General features: G+C 39.0%; 1 protein-coding gene across 4 annotated transcripts in view; it reads right to left on the bottom strand.

The window, feature by feature from the left end:
• LOC138620668 (CUB and sushi domain-containing protein 3-like) overlaps positions 1-25,496 on the bottom strand; it is a 336,291-nt gene that overhangs the window by 40,174 nt on the left and 270,621 nt on the right. For all 4 annotated transcript variants that reach the window (XM_069698113.1, XM_069698112.1, XM_069698111.1 and 1 more), the window contains 22 exons: positions 24,588-24,779; positions 22,218-22,344; positions 21,085-21,287; positions 20,382-20,573; positions 19,985-20,123; positions 19,197-19,384; positions 18,215-18,333; positions 17,682-17,757; positions 17,453-17,569; positions 13,528-13,641; positions 13,313-13,408; positions 12,657-12,860; positions 12,279-12,403; positions 11,688-11,784; positions 9,278-9,382; positions 9,059-9,177; positions 8,423-8,492; positions 7,612-7,728; positions 7,154-7,363; positions 5,819-6,007; positions 4,342-4,519; positions 856-1,001 (listed from right to left, as the gene is read on the bottom strand). In XM_069698113.1, coding sequence (XP_069554214.1) covers positions 856-1,001; positions 4,342-4,519; positions 5,819-6,007; positions 7,154-7,363; positions 7,612-7,728; positions 8,423-8,492; positions 9,059-9,177; positions 9,278-9,382; positions 11,688-11,784; positions 12,279-12,403; positions 12,657-12,860; positions 13,313-13,408; positions 13,528-13,641; positions 17,453-17,569; positions 17,682-17,757; positions 18,215-18,333; positions 19,197-19,384; positions 19,985-20,123; positions 20,382-20,573; positions 21,085-21,287; positions 22,218-22,344; positions 24,588-24,779 — 3,123 coding nt within the window. The remainder of the gene's footprint in view (positions 1-855; positions 1,002-4,341; positions 4,520-5,818; positions 6,008-7,153; positions 7,364-7,611; positions 7,729-8,422; positions 8,493-9,058; positions 9,178-9,277; positions 9,383-11,687; positions 11,785-12,278; positions 12,404-12,656; positions 12,861-13,312; positions 13,409-13,527; positions 13,642-17,452; positions 17,570-17,681; positions 17,758-18,214; positions 18,334-19,196; positions 19,385-19,984; positions 20,124-20,381; positions 20,574-21,084; positions 21,288-22,217; positions 22,345-24,587; positions 24,780-25,496) is intronic.

The following is a 25,496-nucleotide window of genomic DNA, read 5'->3' on the forward strand; positions in this document are numbered from 1 at the left end:
GTGAACACAGCGTTCATTGTCTAAGCTTTGTCTAAACAACTTGTGCAATGTTACTTTTCCTTCTAACAGTAGTGACAACATCATATGTGGCCTTGGTGATGTGTTCCGTTAGACCTGGATATTTTATAGCTCTTCTTCTTAATATTATGATTGTTATAGTCAGATTACACTGAATACTGATCTAAATAATTACTTCAGCGTTTGTTTTTAACATATTTGGACACGTAATTGACTGGTCCACTCATTTTATACGCAAGCGAGACCTGAACAAGGATTTCAATTCTGCTCAAGAGTGAATCACATGTTACACCTTAAGAATTTTATGACTCACTTATAAGCACAACCGTGATCATTTAAAATAACTGGATAAACATGGCAGCACGAATGGCGGCATTTTAAAACACTTTACCCTAAAATGAAAAAATCTGAGCAAGTAAAACTTGGAAATGTTGACCAAAATCTGAAGAGGATGTCACGACAACGCTGTTAATATGAACTCAGTTCATGACACGAAACCTACCAATAGCTCTGCATTTAATTACTGGAACAGGATGGAGAACAGAGTGAAATGAACTGCAGGAAGATCAACTTTCATGAGTCAGAGTGAGTCAAAGGAAGCAGGTCTGAGTAGAACTTAATGATGACGAAGTTAAAGAGAGGTCCACTCAATAACTAAAAACTACAACTGCAGCTATAACTAATATTAGATGGATAGTTTTACCACTACACCGCAGGACAACAAAGACAACTACAGAGAAAACATTTATGTTATTAATTAATTAACATATTCCACTTCTCCAGGGATTTATATTACTCTTAGCTGTGATTGTGTTGATAATGTGGTCACTTTCTTACCGTGATAACTTAAGACAAAGAAGCCGGCTCCAGAGAAGTCTGAGTGGAATTTGATGAGGATGATGTTGGAGGTGGAGTAGACGGACTCCAAAGCTGTGTTGCCACTAAATTGGCCGATCTGAGGGGATGATTGATCTGGACCATCCCTATAGAAACAAAGAGACAAACACACAAAGAGCGTGCAGAAAACTTGTGTTACAAAGGAGGTAGTCACAGACTAAAGAGCCATAAACTAATGGGCTTGATCTTTCTTTATAGAACAATAGGGGAGAAATGTCCAGCTAAAACATAATTTGAATAAGTTATTGCAGTCATCTCTGACATTTAGATGGCTATTTGTGATCAGGCAATGGTTTCCCGAGGCTAAAAACAAAGATAGAATGATATTTATGAGATAAAACCGGAGCTGCTCCATTGACTGCGAATGTAGATGGACACTGTGTCACAAAGTGCCGGCAACTAAAGTGATTGCGTATGAATATGGGCCCATCTTCCTTCTCAAAACAATCCAAACTACAATGTCACAAAGCTCATTTAGACTCCAATTCACTTCACAAAAGAGCAGCTCTCGATAACAACACGGTTCAAATCTCTGGCTCTTTTATTTTGGCTTTGGAACGCTCGAGTTCATAAATAATGATTGAACTCTTGTCAGATCATAAGAATAACAAATGTGAGTGCTGGTGTAGACTTGGCTTTACTGTTGCCATTAATACGGACAAGGCATTTGTAAAAAGTTACACATTTACCGCAGAGGGCAGACAGGAAGTTCTCTGTCACCTGGCCGGTCAGCCTTTCAGTGCAATGTCGTGAGCACATTTCACCTTTAATGACAGCACCACCAGCTGTCAGACTGGAACCAACCAATAGTAGCCTCATTATATGTGATTAAAAATCATCATCATGAAAATGAAATAATTATTTCCTGCTGTTAAGTGTTTTTGGATGAGGATAATTATACCTGTCAGCTTATGTAAGGAAGTCAGAGTCACCAGACAAGTTAAACTCATTGCTCTCCACTGCTGTTTACTGCTGTTGCTGTCACTCACTAACATTTGTTAGTACATTTTGACAATATTTATGGTTTTAAGTGTGAGGTTGCACAATGGTCATGGTAACATTTGTAACATGATAATACTCGTGTTGAAATCCTGGAGTAGGGCTCCCAGTATGAGACCAATTAGCAGACTAAGTGACTGTCAGGTTGGCAGGCTCTGGGCCGAGGAGACCGCTGTGAAAATCACACCTTTACCACTGACACTGTGCTCTCTGCAGGGAGCCGGCATTATAACTGAGATTGTGAGGTTTTAGTCTGTTTTTTTTTGTTGTGTTTTGCTTTGTGTGTGTTCAGCAGTTTGTCCACTTTTCCATGAGACATCGGGGTCAGAAACATGCTGTGAGACCAATTCATGCAATTCACAGAATCAGCTGCGGGTGGGTAACACATGGTTCGTGTCTGTTGTTGCTGGTGGTGGTGGTGGACAGTAAAGGTACCTATAAACTAAACAAATCACATGATAGTTGCTGAGAAAAACAAGTTGTTGATTATATTTACAGTAACAAACCGCTAAAAAAGAAGCAATATCCAGTAATATCAAATATCAAATACCAAAAAAAACTACACAATAATAAGCATCAAATTTGCTGGACTATTGCGATACATACTATCTGGAGCATTTTGATAAAGGAGGCCATTAATATATGAATTGGCCATTTTATTAACATATTTAACATTTAAATCAGTTATTAAGCAAAAATGCCAAATATTGTCTGGTTATAGCTGATGAAATTGAGGATTTGACCATTTCCAAATCTATTCTTGCATTGTAGTATTTTTTATTCTTTATTCATATTATTTATTTTATATTATTGTCCTGCCAAAACAAACTGGCTGAAGACATTATATTGGGGTCTGAGAAATATTTCTTTTAATTTTCTTTATTTTTTATTGTCATTATTATTTATTTTTTTACGAATACTGTATTTATTTTTACATTTTACAGCCATATCAATTAATTAATTGATCTTAAAGACTAGTAACTTAGTGAGTAATGTAGATGTTGTGTTGAGCATTTTGAGGTCAAAACTAATTCATTGCTCGAAAAAAAGATTATATATAGATTATGGATGAATAAAATAATTGCTAGTTGCAGCCGTAGATGAAGACATTTTCTGTTTATAGCTGTTAGTTCAGTGATTGTAAAACTGCTTCACCTACAATATGAAAAGTAAAAAAACTGTTGAAAATGTTTTACAGAACATTGCTTATCTGACAGAAGTTGTAGCCAGCCATAACAAAACATTCAGTTTGTTATATCCAGTTGGTTGTAGTAAGCAGTAAAGGGGTCCTGAGACATTAGGAGGTTTTTTTTTATTCACATCTAAATTAGAACCATCTTAAGTAAAGTTTTCCCACAGTGAAGATAGACTTCACTGGATTTTTATGTGGTTTCTATTAGACACTTGTGGGCCATTCACCTACTTGTTAAATAGGTTCAGTAGTGTTGCAGCCAGACCTTCTAAATAAATAAGCTATGTGGTGGCAACCAAACCTCTACGTCTGGAAGGCTGACAGGCTCATAAAAGAATAAGTCAAGCATAAGTCTGACCAAAAGAATAAGTCAGACATTTGGTCCCTTCATGTTGATCTATAAATACAGGATTTGAAAGAGGATGTATCAGCAGCAAACCATGTCTCAGCCTGCTGTTGTTGTGTTCTCTCTGCTTCGCCCTGCCTCTGCACATCTATGTGCCAGGTGACGTTGCACCCTGTTGTCTATTTATAGGAAACAGGATTTAGCGAGGTGGCTATAATGAAAGGGGCAGCAACATGGCAACCATAGAAATAGTCTGTGCAGTCTATTTATGGTTATGCTGCCACCTTGTACCTGCAGATAACTAAGTAACGCGGTATCTAAGGACCACTTAAACACCTGCATTGACAAAATGTCGGCTGTTGCAAATGGCTTCTGTCCTCAAGAAGAAAAATTATGGGAGAAGTCAAGGCCGGGCAGGTTAGGAGGAGAAAGACGTATTGTATGTAACATACTGTATAAGACCGACTGAGCGTTAGTGATAGTGAGGGGAGCAGAGGCATGGAGGGAAGGCTTATGGCTAAAAAGAAATGGCTAAACCATGACAAGAAGGAGACAAGAGTAACTTTATATTCAAGGAGAGCTGTCTGTAGTCATAGTAACCCTTTCAGGAATTTAGGCAATTACTGGTGAGTCCTGAGAAGATGTTAACGAGCATGACATCCGGTATGAAAGAGAAAGCACGTATGTGTGTGTAGCAAAAGTTCTCAGAACTAAATGGCTATTCAGTAAAAAAAAAAAAAAAAAAAAATCATTTTTAGGAAAATAGATCTTGATGAAGCAGAAGGCCAATATTAGCAAAATAGCACATCATGACAATAAAATATTTCAGGTAAGTAGAGCAAATATATATAAAAAAAACAAGCTTATTGAATCACTAAACACAACTTACCAGACAGTAATGTAGTCATATATGGGCTCTGTGCTCAGGACAGTAAAGTTGATATAAATCCCATGTCCAGGAGGAACTCTAACACTCCACACGCAGTCCTGGAAGTTCGGGTATTCCTCAGGGTGACCAGGAGAGTAAATGGTTCCATTTAATGAAGTGATGTTACCACCACAGAGAGCTGTGAGATAGAATGTTAACAGAATTACCCTTAATAAATTACCAGTAAATTAGTATTACCAATCTGAAACTTTAGTAATTGAATGATGGAGAGAGAAAATGTCTCTATTAGCCGTGTAATGACCACTAGATAACACCTTAATACCTTTAATAAATTGTCATTACATTTTTATTTCAGTTCTGCAGCTCAGGTATTCCTCTGGTGGGTTGCTCATCTGTAATATTTTACCAATACTAATAGTTATAAGACTGAACATGGAACGGTTTTATTGATTAAGATCCTTGAATAAGTGTTAATGCTTTAAAGTCTATTTAAAATGGAAACAAGAACACCAATCAAATTAATGCAGTTGCAGGTCATAACATTTTAATAATGTTATACAATTATATAATTCCACCTCTGCAATTAACTGTAAATGTATAAGAAAAACATACCTACTATTTTCTAATTACTTCATATTCATTTAATCTATTTCTCCAATTGAGTTCAATATATACATTCTCGAAAGTTCAAAAGTTAAATTTTTTTTTGGTGTATTTCGGTACCTATTTTGCTGTTATTTTTTTCAAAACCAATATTATGAGATAAAGTTTTGAGAAAAATAAAAATACATTACACATTATGGTACAGATCTTCAGTTTTCATGCAATTTAGAGTGGGAGAGTGTAACCCAGGTTGTTTTCTGTAGCTTCAATTAACATATCTCCCCTAAATGCCTCACATGCAAGTTATCTCTAGACTTCCAATTTACCGATGTTCCCTAAACACCTCACATGGAAGCTATTGCTTGATGCAACAATAGACGCTCACTTGACGGCAGCACACAGAGAAGCCTCCAGTTATTGTAAGGTAAGTAACTCAGACAGGTGTGTGGCCAATTTTTTTTTTTAAAAGAGTGAAACAAGGTTCTCTGATGTACGACTTAAGCTGCATAAGCTGAAAAGAAAGTGATTTACGCAGGCTGCCCAAGTAGAGGCTAACTCTATCAACGGCTGCGTGTGTGTGCATTTTTAGATGCTTGATATTACCGAACAAACTCGGTCAATGCCATGAAAGTATAACATTTCAGAACCCAGAACATGTATATTTTAAATTCCATATTTAAAACATACATTTTGTTCGTCAGAGAAAGTGAACTCTTCAATATTAGTAGAACTAACGGGAATGAAGTGACTTCACAATACCACACTGGGCTTTCCTTTTTTGGAAATGTATGAAACCTCTTAGATCAAATGGAAATACTATGGCATCTATTCAACACTGAGACAGTTAAAAGGAACAGAGATAATCATACATTACCTTCACATCGTGGCAGTGGGTGGTTCCAGTTCCTGCTGATTCCATGTAAACATGTGAGTGAAGCTTCTCCAATCAGGGAATATCCAGGCAGACATTCAAACGACACCGTCATCCCAACGCTGAAATCTGTGCCAATCACGATGCCGTTTCGAAACGGCCGAGGGTCTGGACAACTCTGGAGCTGGTAGGCTGGAGAGATGACAACATGAATTCATCCAGAAAAAACAGCAACAACATAGAAGTGGTTCGTAAAATTGCACTGCTGTGAGTTGTAAAATATGACCGAGAGCTGCAGTGTGATACAGGTGTCTTTTCTGCAACTGTCCAAACTGAAAACTCAAGATCAAGTCAGTCGACCAATAATCAGTCAATAAATTAAATCTGTCAGATAGCCCCAGTAGGTATACATCAGAATGTGAAAATAACAACAAATAGACAAGACAATCAATCAAATCAAGCTGTCAATAACAAGTCAAAAACACAACAATGATAATCAACGTAAAGTTACTAACGCCAGACCATGTTCAAACTTCCATTATTTAATTTCTGTGGTCTCTACTGGTCAATGCTACAAAATAAATTTAGAATCCCTACAACCAGGTGAAACTGCTGGTCCAGTACATTAAAGTACTCTTGAGTATGTTAAATGATCTTTATCCTCCCTCTTAAAAGCTGTTTGTCTGAAGAAAGTTAATTCTTGTTTAAGAAACCGATTAATGGCAATCTGCAGCTGAAAGGAACACAGAAATATAAAATGTCACACTAAATTATTCACGGCCAACATTACATTATTCAGGAATTCGTTTGACTGAACATGTTACTGACAAAACATCAGTAGCAATAATGAAAGTGTAAATAATAAAACTTCTGGTATTCACATTTGTCCTGTTTTAAAACACTCTGGCAGTCCTACTGTCAAGAGATAAAAGGTATTATTCATCAGCTGCAGTAATTTTCACATTCACAGAATTAGACACACCAAATTTAGGCTATCTACAAGACTGCTCAAATACGTTTCAGTACCAGATCAAATAAATATAAAAGTAATCTCATCACTGAAATGAATACCAAATTTAGGACCTGTGCACATCCTATAATCTTTATGGCAAGCTGCTTCTAAAGTCAAGAAACATTTTCATCACTGGAGATAATTTTACAGTTAATTGCTCCAGAGAAATGAAGTCACAGTCAGACAGTTGTTTCCACATTGGAAACAGTTGGTGTTTTTGGCTAAACAAGCAGCACAGTCAGAGATGTCTGCTCTTGTTTACTTCACTGAGGAAATGATCGATGTAAACAAGATGTTGGAGAGGAACTTGTAGAAACAACAGTTACCTTGATACGTGATGTGGAACCCTGGTTTGTTTTGTGAATAGTCGCTGTGGAAAAAGAAGCTGGTTTGGTGGGTGGTGCTGAACAGAGGTTTGGGGATGACTGGACCACTGAAGCGGTCGATGACCGAGCCCGTCTCCAGTGTTCCACTGCGGATCTCTAAGTAATCGTGGATCGCTTCAGTAGAGAAGTTAAAAAACTGCAGATGGATCCCTGAGAAAGAACAACACGGTTCACGTCATGATAACAAGTGAGAGTGAGACTGGCAATGAAACCTTGCACAAGCTTTATGTCGTCAACGATGTGGGAAAAAACAACACTAACTGATTGATCAAATGACTAAATCAACAAATAGATAACATCAATGGAGACACACAAACAGAGAAAGCAGATACTAAGGCAAACGGGATAAGATTCGCAGATGTTTTTTACTCAAGTTGAAAGTTGACAGTGTTTCTTACCGAAGCCGACGGGTAAATTGACCGTCCATGTGCAGTCTAATCCACTGGGGTAGTTGCCGGGGTAACCTGGACTTAGAATGACTCCACTTACATCTGTCATAGACCCACCACACTGGGCTGTATACACAGAAACATGTAAGCACCCACACACAGACACACACAGACACGTAACACAGAAAAGAGGGGAAATGATGAAACCATGGTTTAGTGTTGAGAGCAACACATCAAAAGCTATTGGCTGACCTCACTGAGGGCAACAGACATGCGTCTCCTTCTAAAAGACACCACTACTGACTGGACATTTTCAGTATCTTTAACCTGACGTCTTGTATTGTATAATATAAAACGTCTTTAATAAATAACCCTCTTAAATTAATCAGCATTGTGCGAAGGAATGTGTCCAGAGCTTGTTTTCTCTGATTCGCCTCGGTGCATGCCGATGCTTTAGTACACTCCTCATGTTTATGGCAGAGTCTGACTTAGCTTTGCATCAGTTTAAAGGCCTAATCATATTCTGCACAGAATACTAAATACTCAGCTCATCACAGAAGGGTAAACTGATCAAACAGCTTATTTTCCAGAGGGTCAGAGGAGACAAACGGAGAATGCTTGCATCATTTCTGCACCACTGAAGTTTTGCATGTTTCTCAGGATCTCCAGGCTTGAATGCATGCATGCGTGTGTGTGTGTGTGTGTGTGTGTGTGTGTGTGTGTGTGTGTGTGTGTGTGTGTGTGTGTGTGTGTGTGTGTGTGTGTGTGTGTGTGTGTGTGTGTGTGTGTGTGCATGAATGTTGTGCAGGAGAACACCTACCGAGACACAGCGGTACAGGGTAGTTCCATCTTCTGACAGGTCCGGGCATACAGGTGATGTGGGCATTGCCCTAAAAATGTAAAACCAGACGCAATCTATCACCATAAAAAGCTTTAGAAAATCACCACAGATGAGATTGAACTACTTTGGTTTGAAAGTGCTTTTTTATTTGCTCCGCAGAAATCATGCACTGCAACAACAAGACATCTATATTAATTCTGAGGGTGTGTATATTAAGCACAAGGCAGGCAAACCTCCATTAGAGCGCTACAGTATGCTGCACAGAAATTGGGCAGACCACACCAGAGACATACATTATTCAGAAGTTGTGCAAACCACACCAGAGTTGCATGTTTAGTACGAGCCGTGATAACCACCCGAGAGTGGGGTTTCCCTTTGATTCAGTTTAAATAGTTCTTGGTTTGTGCGGGCCGGGGATAAAATGAATGAATGGCAGCACATCAGAGAAGCTGAGCAGACTTTAATGATTGAGCATACATATCTGACGGTCGATTTGCATTAAACAACTTGTGCACGTGTTCATTCTGTGTGTTCTGTATCTGAAATGGCCTTCATCCATTTCCCTCAGTAGATAGTCTGGATCTATACAGGTGGACATAGAGGGAGAGGCTTTACCTGAAGAGAGTATCCTTGTTCACATGAGAACTGTACAACGTCCCCCACCATGAATCTGTCTCCTTGTCTAATTCCATAGTTTGGAGTCTGCGGCTCTGGACATGACTCCAGACCAATAGCTAAAAAGAAATGTGAAATAAACATTGTCACAGTTACAGTCATTGCTTTGTATATATTGCATTGACAGCCGATAAAGCCTTGTCAAAGATAAACATGTACCTGTATATTCCAGGTGAAATCCAGCAGCTGAGACACTAATATCCGAGCTGAAGCTGAGATAGAGGTTGTTAGATGTACTATTCAGGAGAAGAGGGATAGTGGTGCCTGAAAGCAGCAAGAGAAAGAGAGGAACACAAGACCATGATCACATTTTTTAAATTTCTTTAACCGAGCCTTAAAAGCAAATGATCTTGGTTATCTGACAGCAAAAGGAAACACCCCACCCCACTCCCCCCAAAAAACCCACATTTTCACTTTTCTTGTCAGTGAAGTGTTCTCGAAGGAAGGAGAAGGGAATTACTTTTATTTGAGACATCTGTTTCATTTGAAAGCATTTTTCAAATGTTGGCTTGACCTACTTAGCGTGGCAGGGGAAAGTACAAAGTGAAGAAACGGTACGGCGCAAAGGTGCCACCGTGCAGCGGTGTGACTGTCAGGGCCCTTCACAATAACATATTAGATGGTGTACTTTAATGTAAAAGAGCTTATTCTAATCTCCTTATCAGTGGAAATGTCTTTGTCTTGACTTGCCTCAGTGTGAACAACATCTCGTGATATTAGCAACTTGTGGAGTTTGTTTATTTTCCAGAGGACACTTGGCTGCGAGAAAAGGTTGTATTTTGATTTACAGGGTGTTTCTGTTTTTATTTTATTCATTTGCGGGTGTGTTGGTGAAACTTATCAAAGTTCTGGAGACATTCCACTAAAAGAACGGTGAATTAGGTCGACAAATGTTATTGGTTGCCTGTTGTGAGGGGAATTAATTAGCAGGTTTTTGAAGAGTCTGCAGCCCCCCTACTGGTCCTTTTCACATTCCAGAGTAAATCGCATTCATTATTGTGACAGAAAATAAAAAATGTTTTTTTTTTTTTCTTTAATAACAGTTGATAAATGATGATGAATAATTAGCTGCATGGATTTAACCATAACAGTTGTTTGGGTATGTATGATAATATTATTTAAGACTTATTAACCCTATAAAAAAAGCTTTATGATGGCTCTGCATGCATTTACTCATTAATGATATCATTAGATGAAAAATGGAAAAAGTATCATGTCATTTCATTGCTCACAATATAATCTCTTAGCCAGTTTGTCATGAAGATGTCAAGCCTTCTCAGGGATTATTTAACGCAACACGGAGACACCCAGATTACTTTGCTTTCCTAAAAGCAGTGACGCCTCCCCTTTCGGACAGCGGACTGAATTATATGATTGAGTGAATCCGAAGGAAACTTTCACACCCAGACTCAACACATTTTTTGGCTGAACATGAGCTGCTGCAGCACTGGAGATGAGACACTTCCCCTGTAGTCGGTGTGGCCATTCAGACCAGCTACACTAATGGCACATTTATGGGCACCACTCTTTTTGGTACTTAAATCCTTTTTTCCCTGCAGGCATAGAAGACAAATACAGTGTTCGTTGTTTTTTTTTTTTTTGCATGTTTGGGTGAAAAACAGGCAAAAATGTAAAAGTTTGTATAAAAAAAAAATAAAACAATATTTAAATTGACATCATCAGCAATATGTTTTTATGAACAATAATTTCACTTTCGGATGGGAGTGACCCATCTATAGAAATACCGCTACTATAGATGGAAATTAGACTATAAAACAGGAAAACAGTTACACCTTAAAAAACAGAGCGGTAAAATCTGCAGTTTTATTGCTCTTAATTTATAATGATAAATCAATGTAGCAATTGCAGTTAGGGGTTATGCCTCTTATATGTTTGTTTTATTGTTCATATTCAGTTGCAATTATTAAACATAGTGACATTTCCTAGAGGTAATCTTAATCCTTAGGGCAGTGCTAATAACGTTGCCCAATAAATTTTGATAGTTGCCATGGAATTAATGCGTTTGTCAGATCATCTCATAGGTTGCTTGGGAAATCCTTAATAGAGAATTAGGCTGTAAAAGGATCAATTAAGCCACACAAACGTCTCATATGTCTTTCAAGGAATCACAGATAAACAAGCAGGTGTCAGTGCATGTGTAACTCAGCTCCCGCTGGGACACTCAAAATGCAACCAGTTTAGCTCTAATTGCAGTCTCAGCAGGGGGCCACATGGCCAGCATCTTGTTTGCCTCACAACACCATGACATGAAAAAAACATTTCCTATCATTGGCCTTGCCTTAAAAATGTTTTTAATTCTACTTACAAATTTAACCACAACCATCACTAAGCTGTAGCTGTGACAGACACTTCTTAAATAAAAAATATTGAATATTGTTCAGTTACTCAACCGAATTAACTATTCCAATCACAACTGTCATGTTTAATTCTATAGGAGTTATCAAATTTGTAACTAAAAATAACAAAACAGTTTGCTGGCAAAAATGGCCATGATATGTGTAACGTTTTTGAGTAACACTATAAAACAAATATTGAAAAAACAAATTACCAGAGTAGCTGCCCAGTCTTGGTGCGTGGTTGTCGGCACCGTCGTAAAAATCCAAAGAGTCCCAGTTATGCTCAGTGGCAAAACTCACTATTTGAATCTGGAGAGAAGAGAGGTGAAGAGAAAGGTGAGAAAGAAAATAAATTGTTCTACTTAGCTCTTTATTCACAGTTTTTTTTTATAAAAAAAAAACCCACCTACATTGTTATCTGATTGCATCTACTGGTACAATAGTCAACACAATTTTTTAAATTCTAAATCCAAATCAGTTAAACAAGCATCATCATTTGACATACTATAATGTTGGAGGAAAAACTAAATGTGTGGAGTCAAACACTTTTCACAGACTCCACTTTGTGTAAGAGGCATCTTTGCCTTTGTATTTGTCCGTGAGAGCAGTTTAGCTTACACGTAATCAGGTCTTATCTTTCATGATTAGATCCTATCAAGTTATCTCTGGATGGCCCCTCTCTCAGAAACCATCCATCCATTCATCCTTCTAATAATATCTTATCTTTCCGAAGATCCTGCCTGCTCAGCTTTTAAGCCAATGATACATAGGTCAACCAGACTGCAGCATGTGACAGGTAGTACCTGTATTCCAGCCCCCTCTGGAACGGAGACCTTCCACACACAGTTCTGATTGTTGTCGTACGGCTCTGGGTAGCCAGGCGACAGGATGGTCCCACGGCGAGAGGTCAATACACCCCCGCAGGGAACTGGGAGAGAGGGAGGAGTGAGCAGACAGAGCAGAAGAGAGGAGAAAGCTGAGGTTAAAACAACACTTTGTCTGCAAGTTACCAGCCTTCCCCCACTGCAGAGAGGGAGACCGAAGAGCCCCGGGTAGACTGAGAGTGAATGCAGATTTTCAGTTAACTGTATTAACGAGTGTTGCATACTGACTGATGCTGACACTGCATTTAGAACAGGGACAACTTCTGTTATGTGTGTAATTTTCAGACTTATATTTACCTATACATGTTGGCAGGGTGTCGTTCCACTGTGCCAGGTTGTCCGGTACACTCTCACAGCGAATGGCAGTGGAGCCATGAAGTATGTAACCAGGGTTGCACTCAAACTGCACCAGCGAGCCAACTGCGAAGTCATTACCGAGACGTTTCCCGAAGCGTGGCTCGGGGACTGAGCTGCACTGAGTGGAGCTGGTTCGAGGTACAGCTGAAAAAAAAAAAAGAAGAAGCCCAAAACCATTAAAAAGTGTAACTAGTGATTCCACATGTACTGTTATTGGACTCTTGAAAAGCATACGTGTGTCAATTTAGATGAAATAAAGATGAAATACATTTAAAAAAATATAACTTAACAGAAACATTAACAGACACTTCTGCCAAATGCAAAGGATCTCCGGGGAGAGTAAAGTGTTATAAGGTGGTAAATACCTCTACACACACACACACACACAAAAAACCAACACATGGCTACTGTGGTAAAATCTGCTTTCAAAATGATGTACACAATCCAGTTTTGCAAATCCTAAAACCTACAAAATTCAAATAAACATTTCTAATGGAACTGACAATATCTATTTAAGAAAAAAACATATATCACCACTAATAATAACAATGATAATTTAAAAAAATAATAACTTGGGCTATGTGTGCATCCCTGACCTTGGTAGACAAAGTGAAATCCCTTTGCAGTTTCTGGTCCAACTGTGGTGAACTTTATTGTAATCTGGTTTCCAGAACTCAGAGGGAGAGATTCACCTGGAGAGATGGGGGAAAGAGACAGAGATAAAATCAGAAACAGTGAGACGAGGTTAGAGCTGGGGTTATGTGTCTGTCTATTCATCTATCCTTATATCAAGCAAAGCATCCATCCTCACCAGAGTGAGACCCGGAGAGAGAAGACAGCAGTGTGTTTTGTTGAGTGGGTCCGTCGTAGATCTCCACCACATCGTTTAGAGACGTCTGGAACATCACAAACTGACCAAAGAGAACTGGAGACCAAAGAAAAGGGGGGAAAAAAACGACAGATAAAGAGATGAGTTCACCACAACTGAATGTTGGAAAATTATTATTCCACGCCACTGTCCGCCCCTGACCTTCCAATGATAAAATTAACCTGTAATACCTCATTTAAATTTTATTAAGCTGCAGTGTCAACTTCTATTTAAGGCCAACTATTGGAACAAAATTACGTATCAGCACATTTAATAGTCAAAACATCACCTTATCTTCATCATGCACCAGTCAAATCCCTCCTTTCCCAGCCATACGTCAGTTGCTTACAGTCTAACGTTGTTGTCAGCTAGCATGATGTAACTAATGTTGGCAAAAACTAAATTACATGGCAACACATGCCAAAATGTTTTTCTCTCTTTTCTGCTGTATTTCAAGCAGGGAAACTGACTGAAGGGCATATTACAAAGGTGATAACCAGTCCAACTTTAAGTCACAAGTGCTGCCCACACAGACACAAGGATCAATCTTGTGTCTCCAAATAGGAAAACATGCCTGCAGTCGGCCATTAATTACATGCTACAATGCAGGACAGATGTGTTTCTTTGCATCAGTATGATGGAAGGTGAAAATACTTTTGCAGTGGCCAGGAGCCCAGAACTGCCATAGCAAGATATTCCTCTGCTAAACCATGAATTTTACAGCGCAGCTGTAGCGGCAGGTAGCATTAGACAGTTCCCCAGAGGCCGAGGGCCCGCATTTCTTACAACAAGAACAATTCGCTCTGTCTCGAATGATCACCGTATCTTCAAAGCAACCATTAGTAGCTTTTAGATGCAAATCTGTAAGAGTAGTTGTATAAATGAAAACGTGTTTGACTCCAGCACAATGAAAAAAATGTCCTTCAGGATAAATTACATGTATTTGAAGCTCTCTCCCCCCTTTGACTACGCACATACAGTATATCACCTCTACATCTCTCCCTCCCTCTCTCTGTGGCCCCAAAGGCTGAGGTGTAACGGATTAAATCTGAACATTGCCAAGGATTTTCAGCTATAAGAAGGTCACTAGTCCCTTTGTACAAGGCTGTTTCTCTCTGTAGATTTCGATTCATGCTTTAGCCGCAGTTTACTAAAACATTGCCGTGACTCACAAAAGATACCCTCTGTGCTTTCAAGTAAAACCTCATTTCATGTTAAAATAATAACAAGCCATACAGACGGCATTGATTTGTCCCTGCATCCCTGTAAAGGGATTTAATCAGAAGAAAAATATTCAATCAAGATTTTAGCTGCAGAAGGCTAATTAAACTAACCATTTCTTGTTGTATTTTGTAGGCCTGTCATGATTGTACATGAGGATATGTATAATGGAAGGGTGTTGAGCAAACATAAAGAGTGACACGATTCTGCCTATCAGCAGAAACACTGCCCTGCCATGTGCAGACTTTTCTGAAAATCCGAGTGATTAAAGTTTCCATCGGTCCATGCTGTGATATCGACATAATGCACAGCAGGTGGAGGAGTTCACAGCTGAAACTGTTTCAAAACAGCAAACATTTCCAGCAGGACACCCATGCACCACCACTCACACAAGGATTCATAAAGTGTTATCGCACACAGGGAACGGCTTCAGGTATCACTGCAGAATTTCTCTCTAATACTGATATAACAAAAGACAACACACTGTATACAGTATGTAGCAACACATAAAGACACACACACACACACACAGATGATCGCAGCAGCGTTCACCGCACGGCTCATTGGTAGTGAAATGCCTTTCTACTGCAGTCCCATGCACCGTTGAGATCTGGTCAGTCATCTGGACCCCAACATGTCCAGCAAAGTCTGAATCAGTCCACTGGACATGTTATCAGATGATTGAAAATGTTTCACTGTTCATTTGAAAAGCTTCTTCAGCTCTTAGACATCAGATGGAGGAAACATGGGCATCGATCCCTGTGGAGCTGCCGTGCCTCCTGATGAGCTGCCTGAGTGGGTGTCCTCAGCCACGTAATCCTTCAACAGGAGGCACGGCGTCTTCGAGGGGGATGTATGCCAAGGGTTTCCCCCACCTGGTGTTAAAGCTGAAGGAGCTATTTGCATGAATGGTGAAACGTCATCAGCTATTTAACAACCAGTCCAGTGGTTCGATTTCAACATCGCTGATCATCAAGCAGTTATAAACAGCACAGTTATTGCAACCTTGAGCCTGTAACCTTCAGTTGCAGTAAGATTACAAATTATAGACAAGTTATTTCATATAAGAATGACAGCTGCTTGTAAAATCTGGGCAGCACTACAATTTGACAAAACAATCTGTCTCTCGCCTTGTGGGGAGGCTCTCAGTGTGTCTTATACAATATGTAGGTCAACCAAATGTTAGCTCATCTCAGTCAAAATTCCTACATGGAGCTGACACTCCACGAGCCACGATGCAAATATAATGAGACAATGACCATCAACACCCTGAGGGAAAGCCGCTATTTATTCATAGCACCACAGGGCATAATTGGACATCATATCCACCAATTAAGGATTGTTTGTTAAAGCTCGAGTTACACCCAATGAGCCAGTCGTTCTTCTGATAGTCAGTCAACCATTGATGCCAATACTGTGCTAGTGTGATACCATGAGAGACATTAGAGAAGATTAAATTCATATTTTCACAAAACAATCCCAAACTTATTGTCCACTTACAGGCTTTATCCAGAGCTTTTAACCATATTTGCTGATGAAAACAATTTCAAACTCTTTTCAAATTCAAAAGTAAACTTTTGTGCTTAATTTTTTTGGCAACATGGACAAGAAGCCAGACAAGTTCTATAAAATCCTTAAGGCTATTGAGTCCATCTCCATTAAGACTCCATGTAATATAGTTGAAACCTCAAGAAAAAGCTGATATGAAGCTCTCAAAGTATGAATATAATTGATCTCATTATTTATTATCATTTCCAAGATCAAGAATGACCTCTCATGTTTAACTATTGATATAGTTTTCACTGATAACAGTGTATATCTAATTTGCATTGGATTACATTGTAAAATGAACTCTGTATTATGCATATTTTTAGGTATATTTAAGATGAATATAACTAGAGTTTGATACTGACATTAAATGTCGGAAAATAATGTTAATAGCTGCAGTAACAATCAACGCCTTTTTACACATTACTTCTTGACAGCACCCTTCCAACCCTTCCTTTCGTCTAATGACTAGTCTCACAGCAGAGCTTCACTTAATGTGAAGAATCCTCTACAATATTCATATCTTCATAATGTTTCATTTCTGTCTGGCTTAAGGACCACCGATCAAATGTGGCAAGATAAAAACAGTCTCATCGTTAAATGTCACTTCAATTATGAAACCCTGACCTGGAATCAAATAAATGCCCAAGCAAACCTCTTTTCATCACGTCTAATATCTCTGCTAGTTTTTCACCGTGCTTCAAAAAAAAGCCCAAAGGGGTCCTTAAGGGGTTTGTGGAACATCCCCATTAAACATCAGACAAGTTTTAATGTGACTTTGTTTCACTGAGAAAAAGACAATAAGAGAATTCTTGTCAAGGAAAATTGTGATCACAGGTTTCATTCTTGATGTCTTCTCGCCTACCCTTCAGAGTGCTATACACTGTGTGTACACTTGAAGTTTTTTTTTTTTCAAGAATAAAGCAGAAGTTACTTTAATACTGATAACTTTCATATTCCATATTTTTACTGTGGCACACCCAGTTGATTTATACAATCATGTAATTATATGAAATATTCCAAGATATTACTCTCCCATACAAGATACTGCAAATGCAACTGCATGTCTGCACTGTGATGTATGTGTGGATGAACTTACCGAACTCTCTAGGTACAGCTATGGAGTAGATGCAGGTCTGTCCATTAGTATAGTTTCTGGGAAAGTTTGGAGATAAAACAGTCCCATCTGACCCTGTAGAACGACTTCCACAGGGAGCTGGAGATTCACACAAAAACAAGCAATGAAACATAGAATTACACTCACATACACATGAAATAAGAAGCTGTTGAATTGAAATAAGTTTAATGAATTCCAACTTCTTTTTTACCTTGACAACTAGGCAATGCTCTGTTCCACCCAGGTCTGCCATCATCCCCCATACTGCAGGTTAGAGTAGAATAGCCCTAAACAAAACAAAAATTTAACAATTTACTGTGAGAAAACCAGTCCACACAACCTAGCACACATCCAACTAGACCAACCAACCACCTGTCCGCCAATCAGCTAATCACTCACCCATCAACCAACCAACCAGCCCAAGCAGCCTAAGCAGCCAGCCAACCAACCATACACTCATTCAACCAACCAACCAATCAACCAACCACCTGTTTGCCAACCAGCTAATCAACCATTCATCCAAACAATCAATCACTCATTAAAAAAAAAAAAATCAACCCACTAATCAAATAACCATCTGTCCTCCCATTCTACCAAAAATCAAAGACCCAACCGACCAAAAAAAAAACAATTAACAATCCATCGAGCAAACCAACCAACCGAAAAAGAACCACCCAACCATTAAATTAACCAAACAACCAAACTCACAGCCAGCCAACCGATCAGTCATCCTGCTGTTTGTACCTGCAAAACATATCCTGCTTCACAGTAGAAGGTGACAGTGGAACCAAGTTTATAATCGGATCCCAGCCTGGTCCCGTTTAGAACCACACCTGGGTCGAAGCAAGACTCCCTCAGCTTGGCTGGGCAGAGAGAAAGAGACCGAGTGAGTTAGAGAGAGGATGAGGCAAAGAAAAGACGACAGGCACACATTTATAATAAGGCAAATTAATAATAACTAAGTCCCTTGCAATAATCAAATGAGGCAGGCATTGCGTTGGCCTTTCTAACAGTCTGTTTGACTTAGCTCCCTTTGCCAAGATGGGACAAGAACGATAACTTCGTCCCTCAGCTTTTGTATGCTACATGGACCTTGTAAATTACAGCTTTGGCCACCCTCCCAAAAGATTACTGCGCATGCACATCAACTTAAGACTTAATTCCTGAGTACACATGAAGCCAGTGTTGATTCTTTTGTGCAAGTGAATCAAACTCACACCTCCTGACAGACTATTTCAACAGACACTAATTCAACAGGGACGTTATGGTGAGAGCAATCATCTTTTTATCTTGAAATCAGCATGATGCACGCTGACATCAGTGTGGGACACTTTGCTGCATATGTGCATTGTGTGCAGTCTACTTACTTAAGTGTGAAAATTAAATATTTCGAAACATACATCGTGTCATCATGAGAGACGTGAAATATTCTGTCATGCTTACAGTGAAAACCTTCAAGAGTTTTTTTTTTTCCTAAGTTACCTTCTTTATCGAAAACGGATAAGACAGAAAAAGCCCCTGATGCAATTATTTCAAGCAGAGTGTATTAAAATTATTTTTCAAACATTGACCCTCCCAGTTGGAAGGTGTTTCTGCTTTTAGTTTTTATATCTTTTCGTCATAAAAATACCTTTTGAGCCAATTTACTTTTTAAAAAGTATCTTCGGAATTAATCAATCAGTATTCACGTCCTAGTGAAGGTAGTAGTATTGACAGAATATTTTACCTTTGTATTCCAGGTGAAAGCCAGTGTACGAAACAGACCCATCACTGCGGAATGCCAAATGCATGGTATTTGAACTGCTCTCTATCCGCTCTGGGAGTTTGCTGTCCTGGAAGCTGCCAATGAGAGGACTGTTGCTATCTGGACCGTCGTAGATATACAGGAAGTCATAGTTTGGCTCAATGTTGAAGCTACAGACAGACGAAGAAAAACACAGATGGGAAGAGAAGAAAAAAAGTGTGAACATGAAATTCAAGGATAACGTGTCGACCAAGAACGTGATGGTATGCAGTAGGTTTTGTTTGTTTATTTAACATAGAAACCATGTGCAGTACGTTTCTGAAAGTAATGAGAGCTGAATATATTTTCCAAGCATTTTTAGCACTAAAAGTTTTAAATTCCTACTTCTAGAAAAATAACATCGTACTTCTACAAAATCTCATACAGTAAAAAACATGAGCACAGTTACAAGCCCTTTATTATCACACATAGATACAAATGTATGTCACTTTCTTTTGTAAGTGGCTAAAGGAGTCCAAAAATAGCAAAAATGAACTGAAGTTTTTGGTGAATTCATTAATAAACTAATTTTCTACAAGCAAAACGAGTCTTTTGGCCTGTTAGTTTGAAACTTTTCATGTCTTTAACTTAGCCACTTTATTTAGGACAAGGCTTCCACTGTCATTTCATTGTACAGCAACATGAGTTTAGTAAAGAAACTCTTGGATAAATAAGGTTTGAAAAATCGCAGTTGAGTTGGACTGGATAGTAGAAGCTCTCTTGCAGATTACCCGATGAAGGCCAGAGACAGGACATAGTCAGAGTTGACAGCAATGAGCCAATCACAGTCCTTGGAGTGAGGGTAGGGATGTGGGTAGTTAGGAGAGAGTATGAATCCACTGGAGCCGGTGAGGTTTCCTCCACAGGGAGCTAAAATATGAACACAAGCAAAGGTGTACATCCATTTTAAAAAGTCCCAAAATGCCTACTTATTATTTTTTTTTAATATTCTCCTTGATTCAACAGCAATCCTTTGGAGACATGTGGAATAGACTAAACATCTTTTTTACACAGCTCTAGTACAGTATGTGTCCTTGGGTTAGATACTGAACCCTGGATAACTCGTGCTGCATATGCAGTACATCTATTGTGCTTCCCTATAGAATATATGGAGGCTGGACTTTTCACCTATGCAGACAGGCGGGCTGGGCTGCCAGTAGTATCTGTTATCCACTTGTATACAGGTTATTTTGTCGTCCCCCTGGAGCTCATATCCTGGGTCACACTGAAAGGACACTGAATCCCCCGGCTCACGGCCATCTCCACTACGGCTGCCGTTCATCGGTACACCCGGGTCCCTGCAGGCAGTAGCTACTGAGCCTGGACAGATAGGGGAAGGGGACGAAGTGGGGAATAGAGGAGAAAGAGGAGAGAAATTACATAAAAACTGTGTCACACCAGAAATCTATGGCTTATTAGGCTAATGCTTTAACCCAGTGCACAACCCTGTCTAAAAACAGCACTAATTTAAAATATGTATTAACTATAATCTGTTATGAAATATCTGCAAAGATAATTTCTGGCTGATTAAGTGAGGTTTTTTTAAGGAAAATAATTATGTAAATTTTGATTCTCACAATTATGTGAAAAATTGAAATTCATGTTTTTAGTCACTTGTAAATCCACTTGAAAAATATAATATTTTCTGAATTAATCATAATTTGGCGGCCCACTCAGTCTAGTCGTTAATGCATATAGACACACATACAAGACAAACTGTTCAAAACATTAACTGAATATCAAAAGAGATAGACTGAACAACAGTAAATGATACTTTTAGATCACAACTCTTGTTATTCTTTTAATGTTTATATTTGTAGGCATCACTTACTGGAGAACTGAATAGCAAATCCTGACTTGCTGATGTAAAAGTCGGTCTCAAACTGGACGGTGACCGTGTTCAGTGTCGAGTGGATTCCCTCGGGGAGCAGAGACCCACTCAGCTCTGCCAAGGACATTTCATTCTCCGGGGGTCCATCCCAAACCTTCAGCATGTCATGGCTTGCCTCCGTGTCAAAGGCCAAGAACTGAAGACTGTAATTTGAGATAAAAAAGATTGTCACCAGTATGAACATTAGTATTTCATTGAATTAGAAAATATTTAATCAAAGTCTGCTTCAGTCTTTTGGAACTTCACACATTTTTTTTTATGAATCGACTGCAAAGAACCTTTTTTAAATTGATGTTATTCATCATTTGTATGAAATAATTGTATATAATTATTATCAAAAAAAGTTGTCGCTGGGCTAACTTGCGACCATGACCTGACCCCAGATAAGCATTCAAAATTGATGGATTTATGGATGGACAATACTTCTATATTTTTATCATCATACCCAGGTACATAAAAAACAGTTACAGAACATAAATTGCCAATCCATACTCTAACTCAAATTTGAATTAGAATTCTTATTTTACTGAAGAAAAAAAAAATATCCTCATGATGTACAAAAGTCTTAACGTGGGCACTAAAATGAATGACACTGACATTTTGACTTTAAAGTCCTCCAATGCAGTTAAGAAAACGTTTTCTTTTGTTGATGCACTTAAAGCTGCACTGTATTGAATGATGTATGTGCAGAGCTTAAAAGCAAAAGGCTGTTTTCACATTCATCGGCTAAAAAGAAAAGTTTCTCAGTGAAAGCTTGGTTTTAAGGGGCCGAAGTATGACCATGACCGGTGACATCACAAATAGTTGAGAAGCTGATCTTTGTCCACTATTAAACTTACAAATGTCATGTGGAAACATGGAGCCAGAATGGACCTTACAGTAAAGTATGATACATTTTCAGTCCAGCAGATAAACTTTAGAAATTAAACACATTTGCGTATTCAAGAGATAATTGAACCCTTTCTTTTTGTATCAGACACACATCCTTGTTCCAAGTGATTATTTTTGCACATCTCAATTCCTGTCCAGAGGGGATCTTTAATAATGGGAGGGCTTCAGGAGGTTTACTGTACCTTACAATATTTCCTGAGTCCACCTCAATGGTCCAGGTGCAGCGCAGGTTATTGTCGTAGGGAAAAGGGTATCCAGGGGAGAGAATCCGTCCTGAAGATTCACCCTTAAAGCGACCACCGCACTCCGCTACAGGCATCGAACGCAGAGAAGAGACAATAAAGGTCTAATATGAACATACTCTACATTTGATAAGCACAATTGTGACGGTACTAACCCAACACTGCAGCCCAACCAAATGGCCAATAGATGTCTGTGTCTGCGTGCATTTTAGTGTGAACTTAAAGTATGACAAGTCCACCATTTATCTGTCTGTGGCGATTGTTTATCAAGGCAATCGGCTCCACTTGGTGCACCTCAGTGAGCCACTGCGCAGTGATTAAACGATCAACACGGAGATGAATGGATTAAGAAAGAAGCGAACTCTCATCCTCTGCACCTTACCATCTTTCTCACCCACAGAAGATAAAGAGGAGAGCCGAAAAGAGGAGGGGAGGAAGAGGAGACAAAGTGCTGATTCTGCATTCCTCCCTAAAGAAATCACCACACATTATATAACAGAAAATAATTCCCCGTTCTCTCTTTGTCTCTCTCGGTTATATATTTTCACAATCTCCATCCCCTCTCTGCTTTTCCTCCCTCTCCGTGTTCCTCCTCCCTCAGGCTCCCCTCCCTTCATCACTGGAATACATTATCTTGGGTAACAGGAGCAATATTAGGAGTTGGAACATAGAGAAGATGGAGAGAGAACAGGAAAAAGAGAAAGAAAAAGGAGAGAACCGAGGGGGTAAAGAAGGAAACACCACGAGTAATAATAATAAGAAATAGAATATTAAGACTGGAGGTTAGATGAGGTCACAGTGTGTCACTGCAAAAATATAAAGTCAGAGAATTTCAGCCAGTGGTTTTATGAGTATTTCATTATTGATATTGAGAAGGAAAGAGACTTATTAAGCTGAATCCAAAATCAGAAAGTTCAGAAGCAGCAATGAAGGAAGAAAAGTCCTTAAAACAGTGGGCTGGCTGTGATGCTTATGGCTGCCATGAGGGGCAGCAGCTGCAGAAGCCATTTTGTTTGACCCTTTGAAATACAAAGTTTGTATAGATTAGCATTTGTTTGGGTTTAAGTTGAAGATCATCATCATTCAACCAAATACTTACTGGGACAGTCTAACCAAATAAAATGCAAATAATAAAAATCAAAGTATTTTAGGTATCACATACCGATGTGAGGATGTGTGTGTGTGTGTGTGTGTGTGTGTGTGTGTGTGTGTGTGTGTGTGTGTGTGTGTGTGTGTGTGTGTGTGTGTGTGATCTGGAGGCCTGAAACTGCACCGCTACTGAAAGACTGTTATTGATTTGGTGACATTGATATTCGGACTGTGGTGTCATAATTTCCCATCAGTTTGAAGCTTTGGAAAATGAATTAAAAAGGCAATGATGTTATAATTTAATATTTAGAGAGGTGTCAATACTCAAAAGGGAGTTGCCTTTGGGCATGTTTTAATGTTTCCCTAAAAGAGAGATTGCTTTGATTTAGTATTCTGTAGCAAAAACCAGATCGATTAAAATTTGTTTCATGGAGCAATTCTTACAAACAGGTTTGTCACTTAGCACTTCATAGAATAAGAGTGTGATAAACAGAGGTTCAAAACAAGCCGAAAACAAATATAATAGATAGAGGTTGGATTTATGTGTGTTTGTATGAGTGCGGGGGAAACATGAGGGCAATCTCCAGAAACAGAAAGGAAATTGCCCCACTGTGGGAGAGGAAATGCATCAGCTGGGCAGAGGGAGTCCAGGTGGTGTAATCCTGAATAAATAGGCTCTTCATTGAGACTCTAAAACTACCGCAGTGTGTGATGTCCTGAGAAGATGAAGAAAGTGACTCCACAGAAAATTGGCCCCCCCATCTGTTTTCTTTCCAGATTACTGCATGAATTTTGCATAACGCATCACGTCACTTTGCGCTGTATAATGGAGCCAGATGTACAACAGCAATGCTGTTTGCTATTTAAAAGGTGTGTGCGCACCAGCTGAGTTGTGGATAAATAAACATTCAAGCTTGACAACAATACTTTCTAACTTTCTAATTATGTTGATGTTTGTTCATTGGATACATTGTGCGCTTATTTATTTCTTGTGCAAATGTGAAAGATAGAAAGGTTAAGAACACACCACACAGAACAAAATGCAGCAATACCATTGAAAGTCAAGGCATCTATGAACCCTGTTTGCCCCCTCCCCCTCTCAAGCGTATTAAAGAGCATTATTCAACATTCAAAACACAATGTGTAAGCACATGCTTTTGTGTGTCTTTTCAATACACCTCTTTTTTCAGTGAAAATGGCTTCACATAGAGAGGGACGTACCTATACAGGAAGGCAGAGGGTTATCCCAGGCCCTCCTTTCACCCGTCATACACTTCAGCGTGGACGCTCCGTGTAGAGTGTATCCGGGCTCACATCTGTATGTGATGCTGCTCCCAGAGAAATGACCTTGGTCATTGACCTTGAAGCCAAACTGAGGCACGCCTGGGTCCTCACAGTGAGACAACTCAAAGCCTAGAGAGATAGAGAGAAAAAAAGACAATGATCTTTACAGTGTGTACTTTTTAAAATAGTCATGAGGCGAGATCTGAGACTCACAAGTGAAAAGTGAATTAGTTGTATTTTTATGCAAAGCAATATTCCCTTAATATCTGGCCCACTTAGGTATTCTGTTTACGAGGTTCTTCATATCACAGATCATGTTAAGTTCTCATCCCGATTTAATAAAAAAACTGAAAAAGATACATGAGACATACCTTTATTAGGAGTGATACTGGAGCATGTACACACCTTATCCAATTTTAGGTTGTTTTTTTCAGTCTGTCTTAGCTCAGTTTCCATGGTAATATTTGGAATATTCAGTTTGTGCACAATTTTGGAGCATGGGATATGAATGGAAATATAAATAGCTTATCCTTATAAGACCATAACCAGGATTTGATCAACGGCATTACCTGGAAGACGAGGTGCGGCGGGATTTGAGTTATCTCCTGGCAGACTGCAGTAGGTGCATGTCTAAATCCTTAAAAATGGCCATTTGGAAAGCAGCAGTTTTACCACTGAGCAACGTAAACACATCTGTCATCATCCTAACATCTAGTGTGATGTTGCCCATCCGAAATTACTCCCTGTTTGTTAGACATGTATAATAAAACAAACCACCATGAATTATTCACTGAAGCACATCTCAAGAGTTCTTATTGTATTACAGCCTCCACATCAAATATAACT

This window comes from Brachyistius frenatus, unplaced genomic scaffold, assembly GCF_029030835.1.
Source record: "Brachyistius frenatus isolate BFR_SWC_R1_liver_20210118 unplaced genomic scaffold, ASM2903083v1 Contig_2, whole genome shotgun sequence".
In the NCBI taxonomy this organism is placed as follows: domain Eukaryota; kingdom Metazoa; phylum Chordata; class Actinopteri; family Embiotocidae; genus Brachyistius; species Brachyistius frenatus.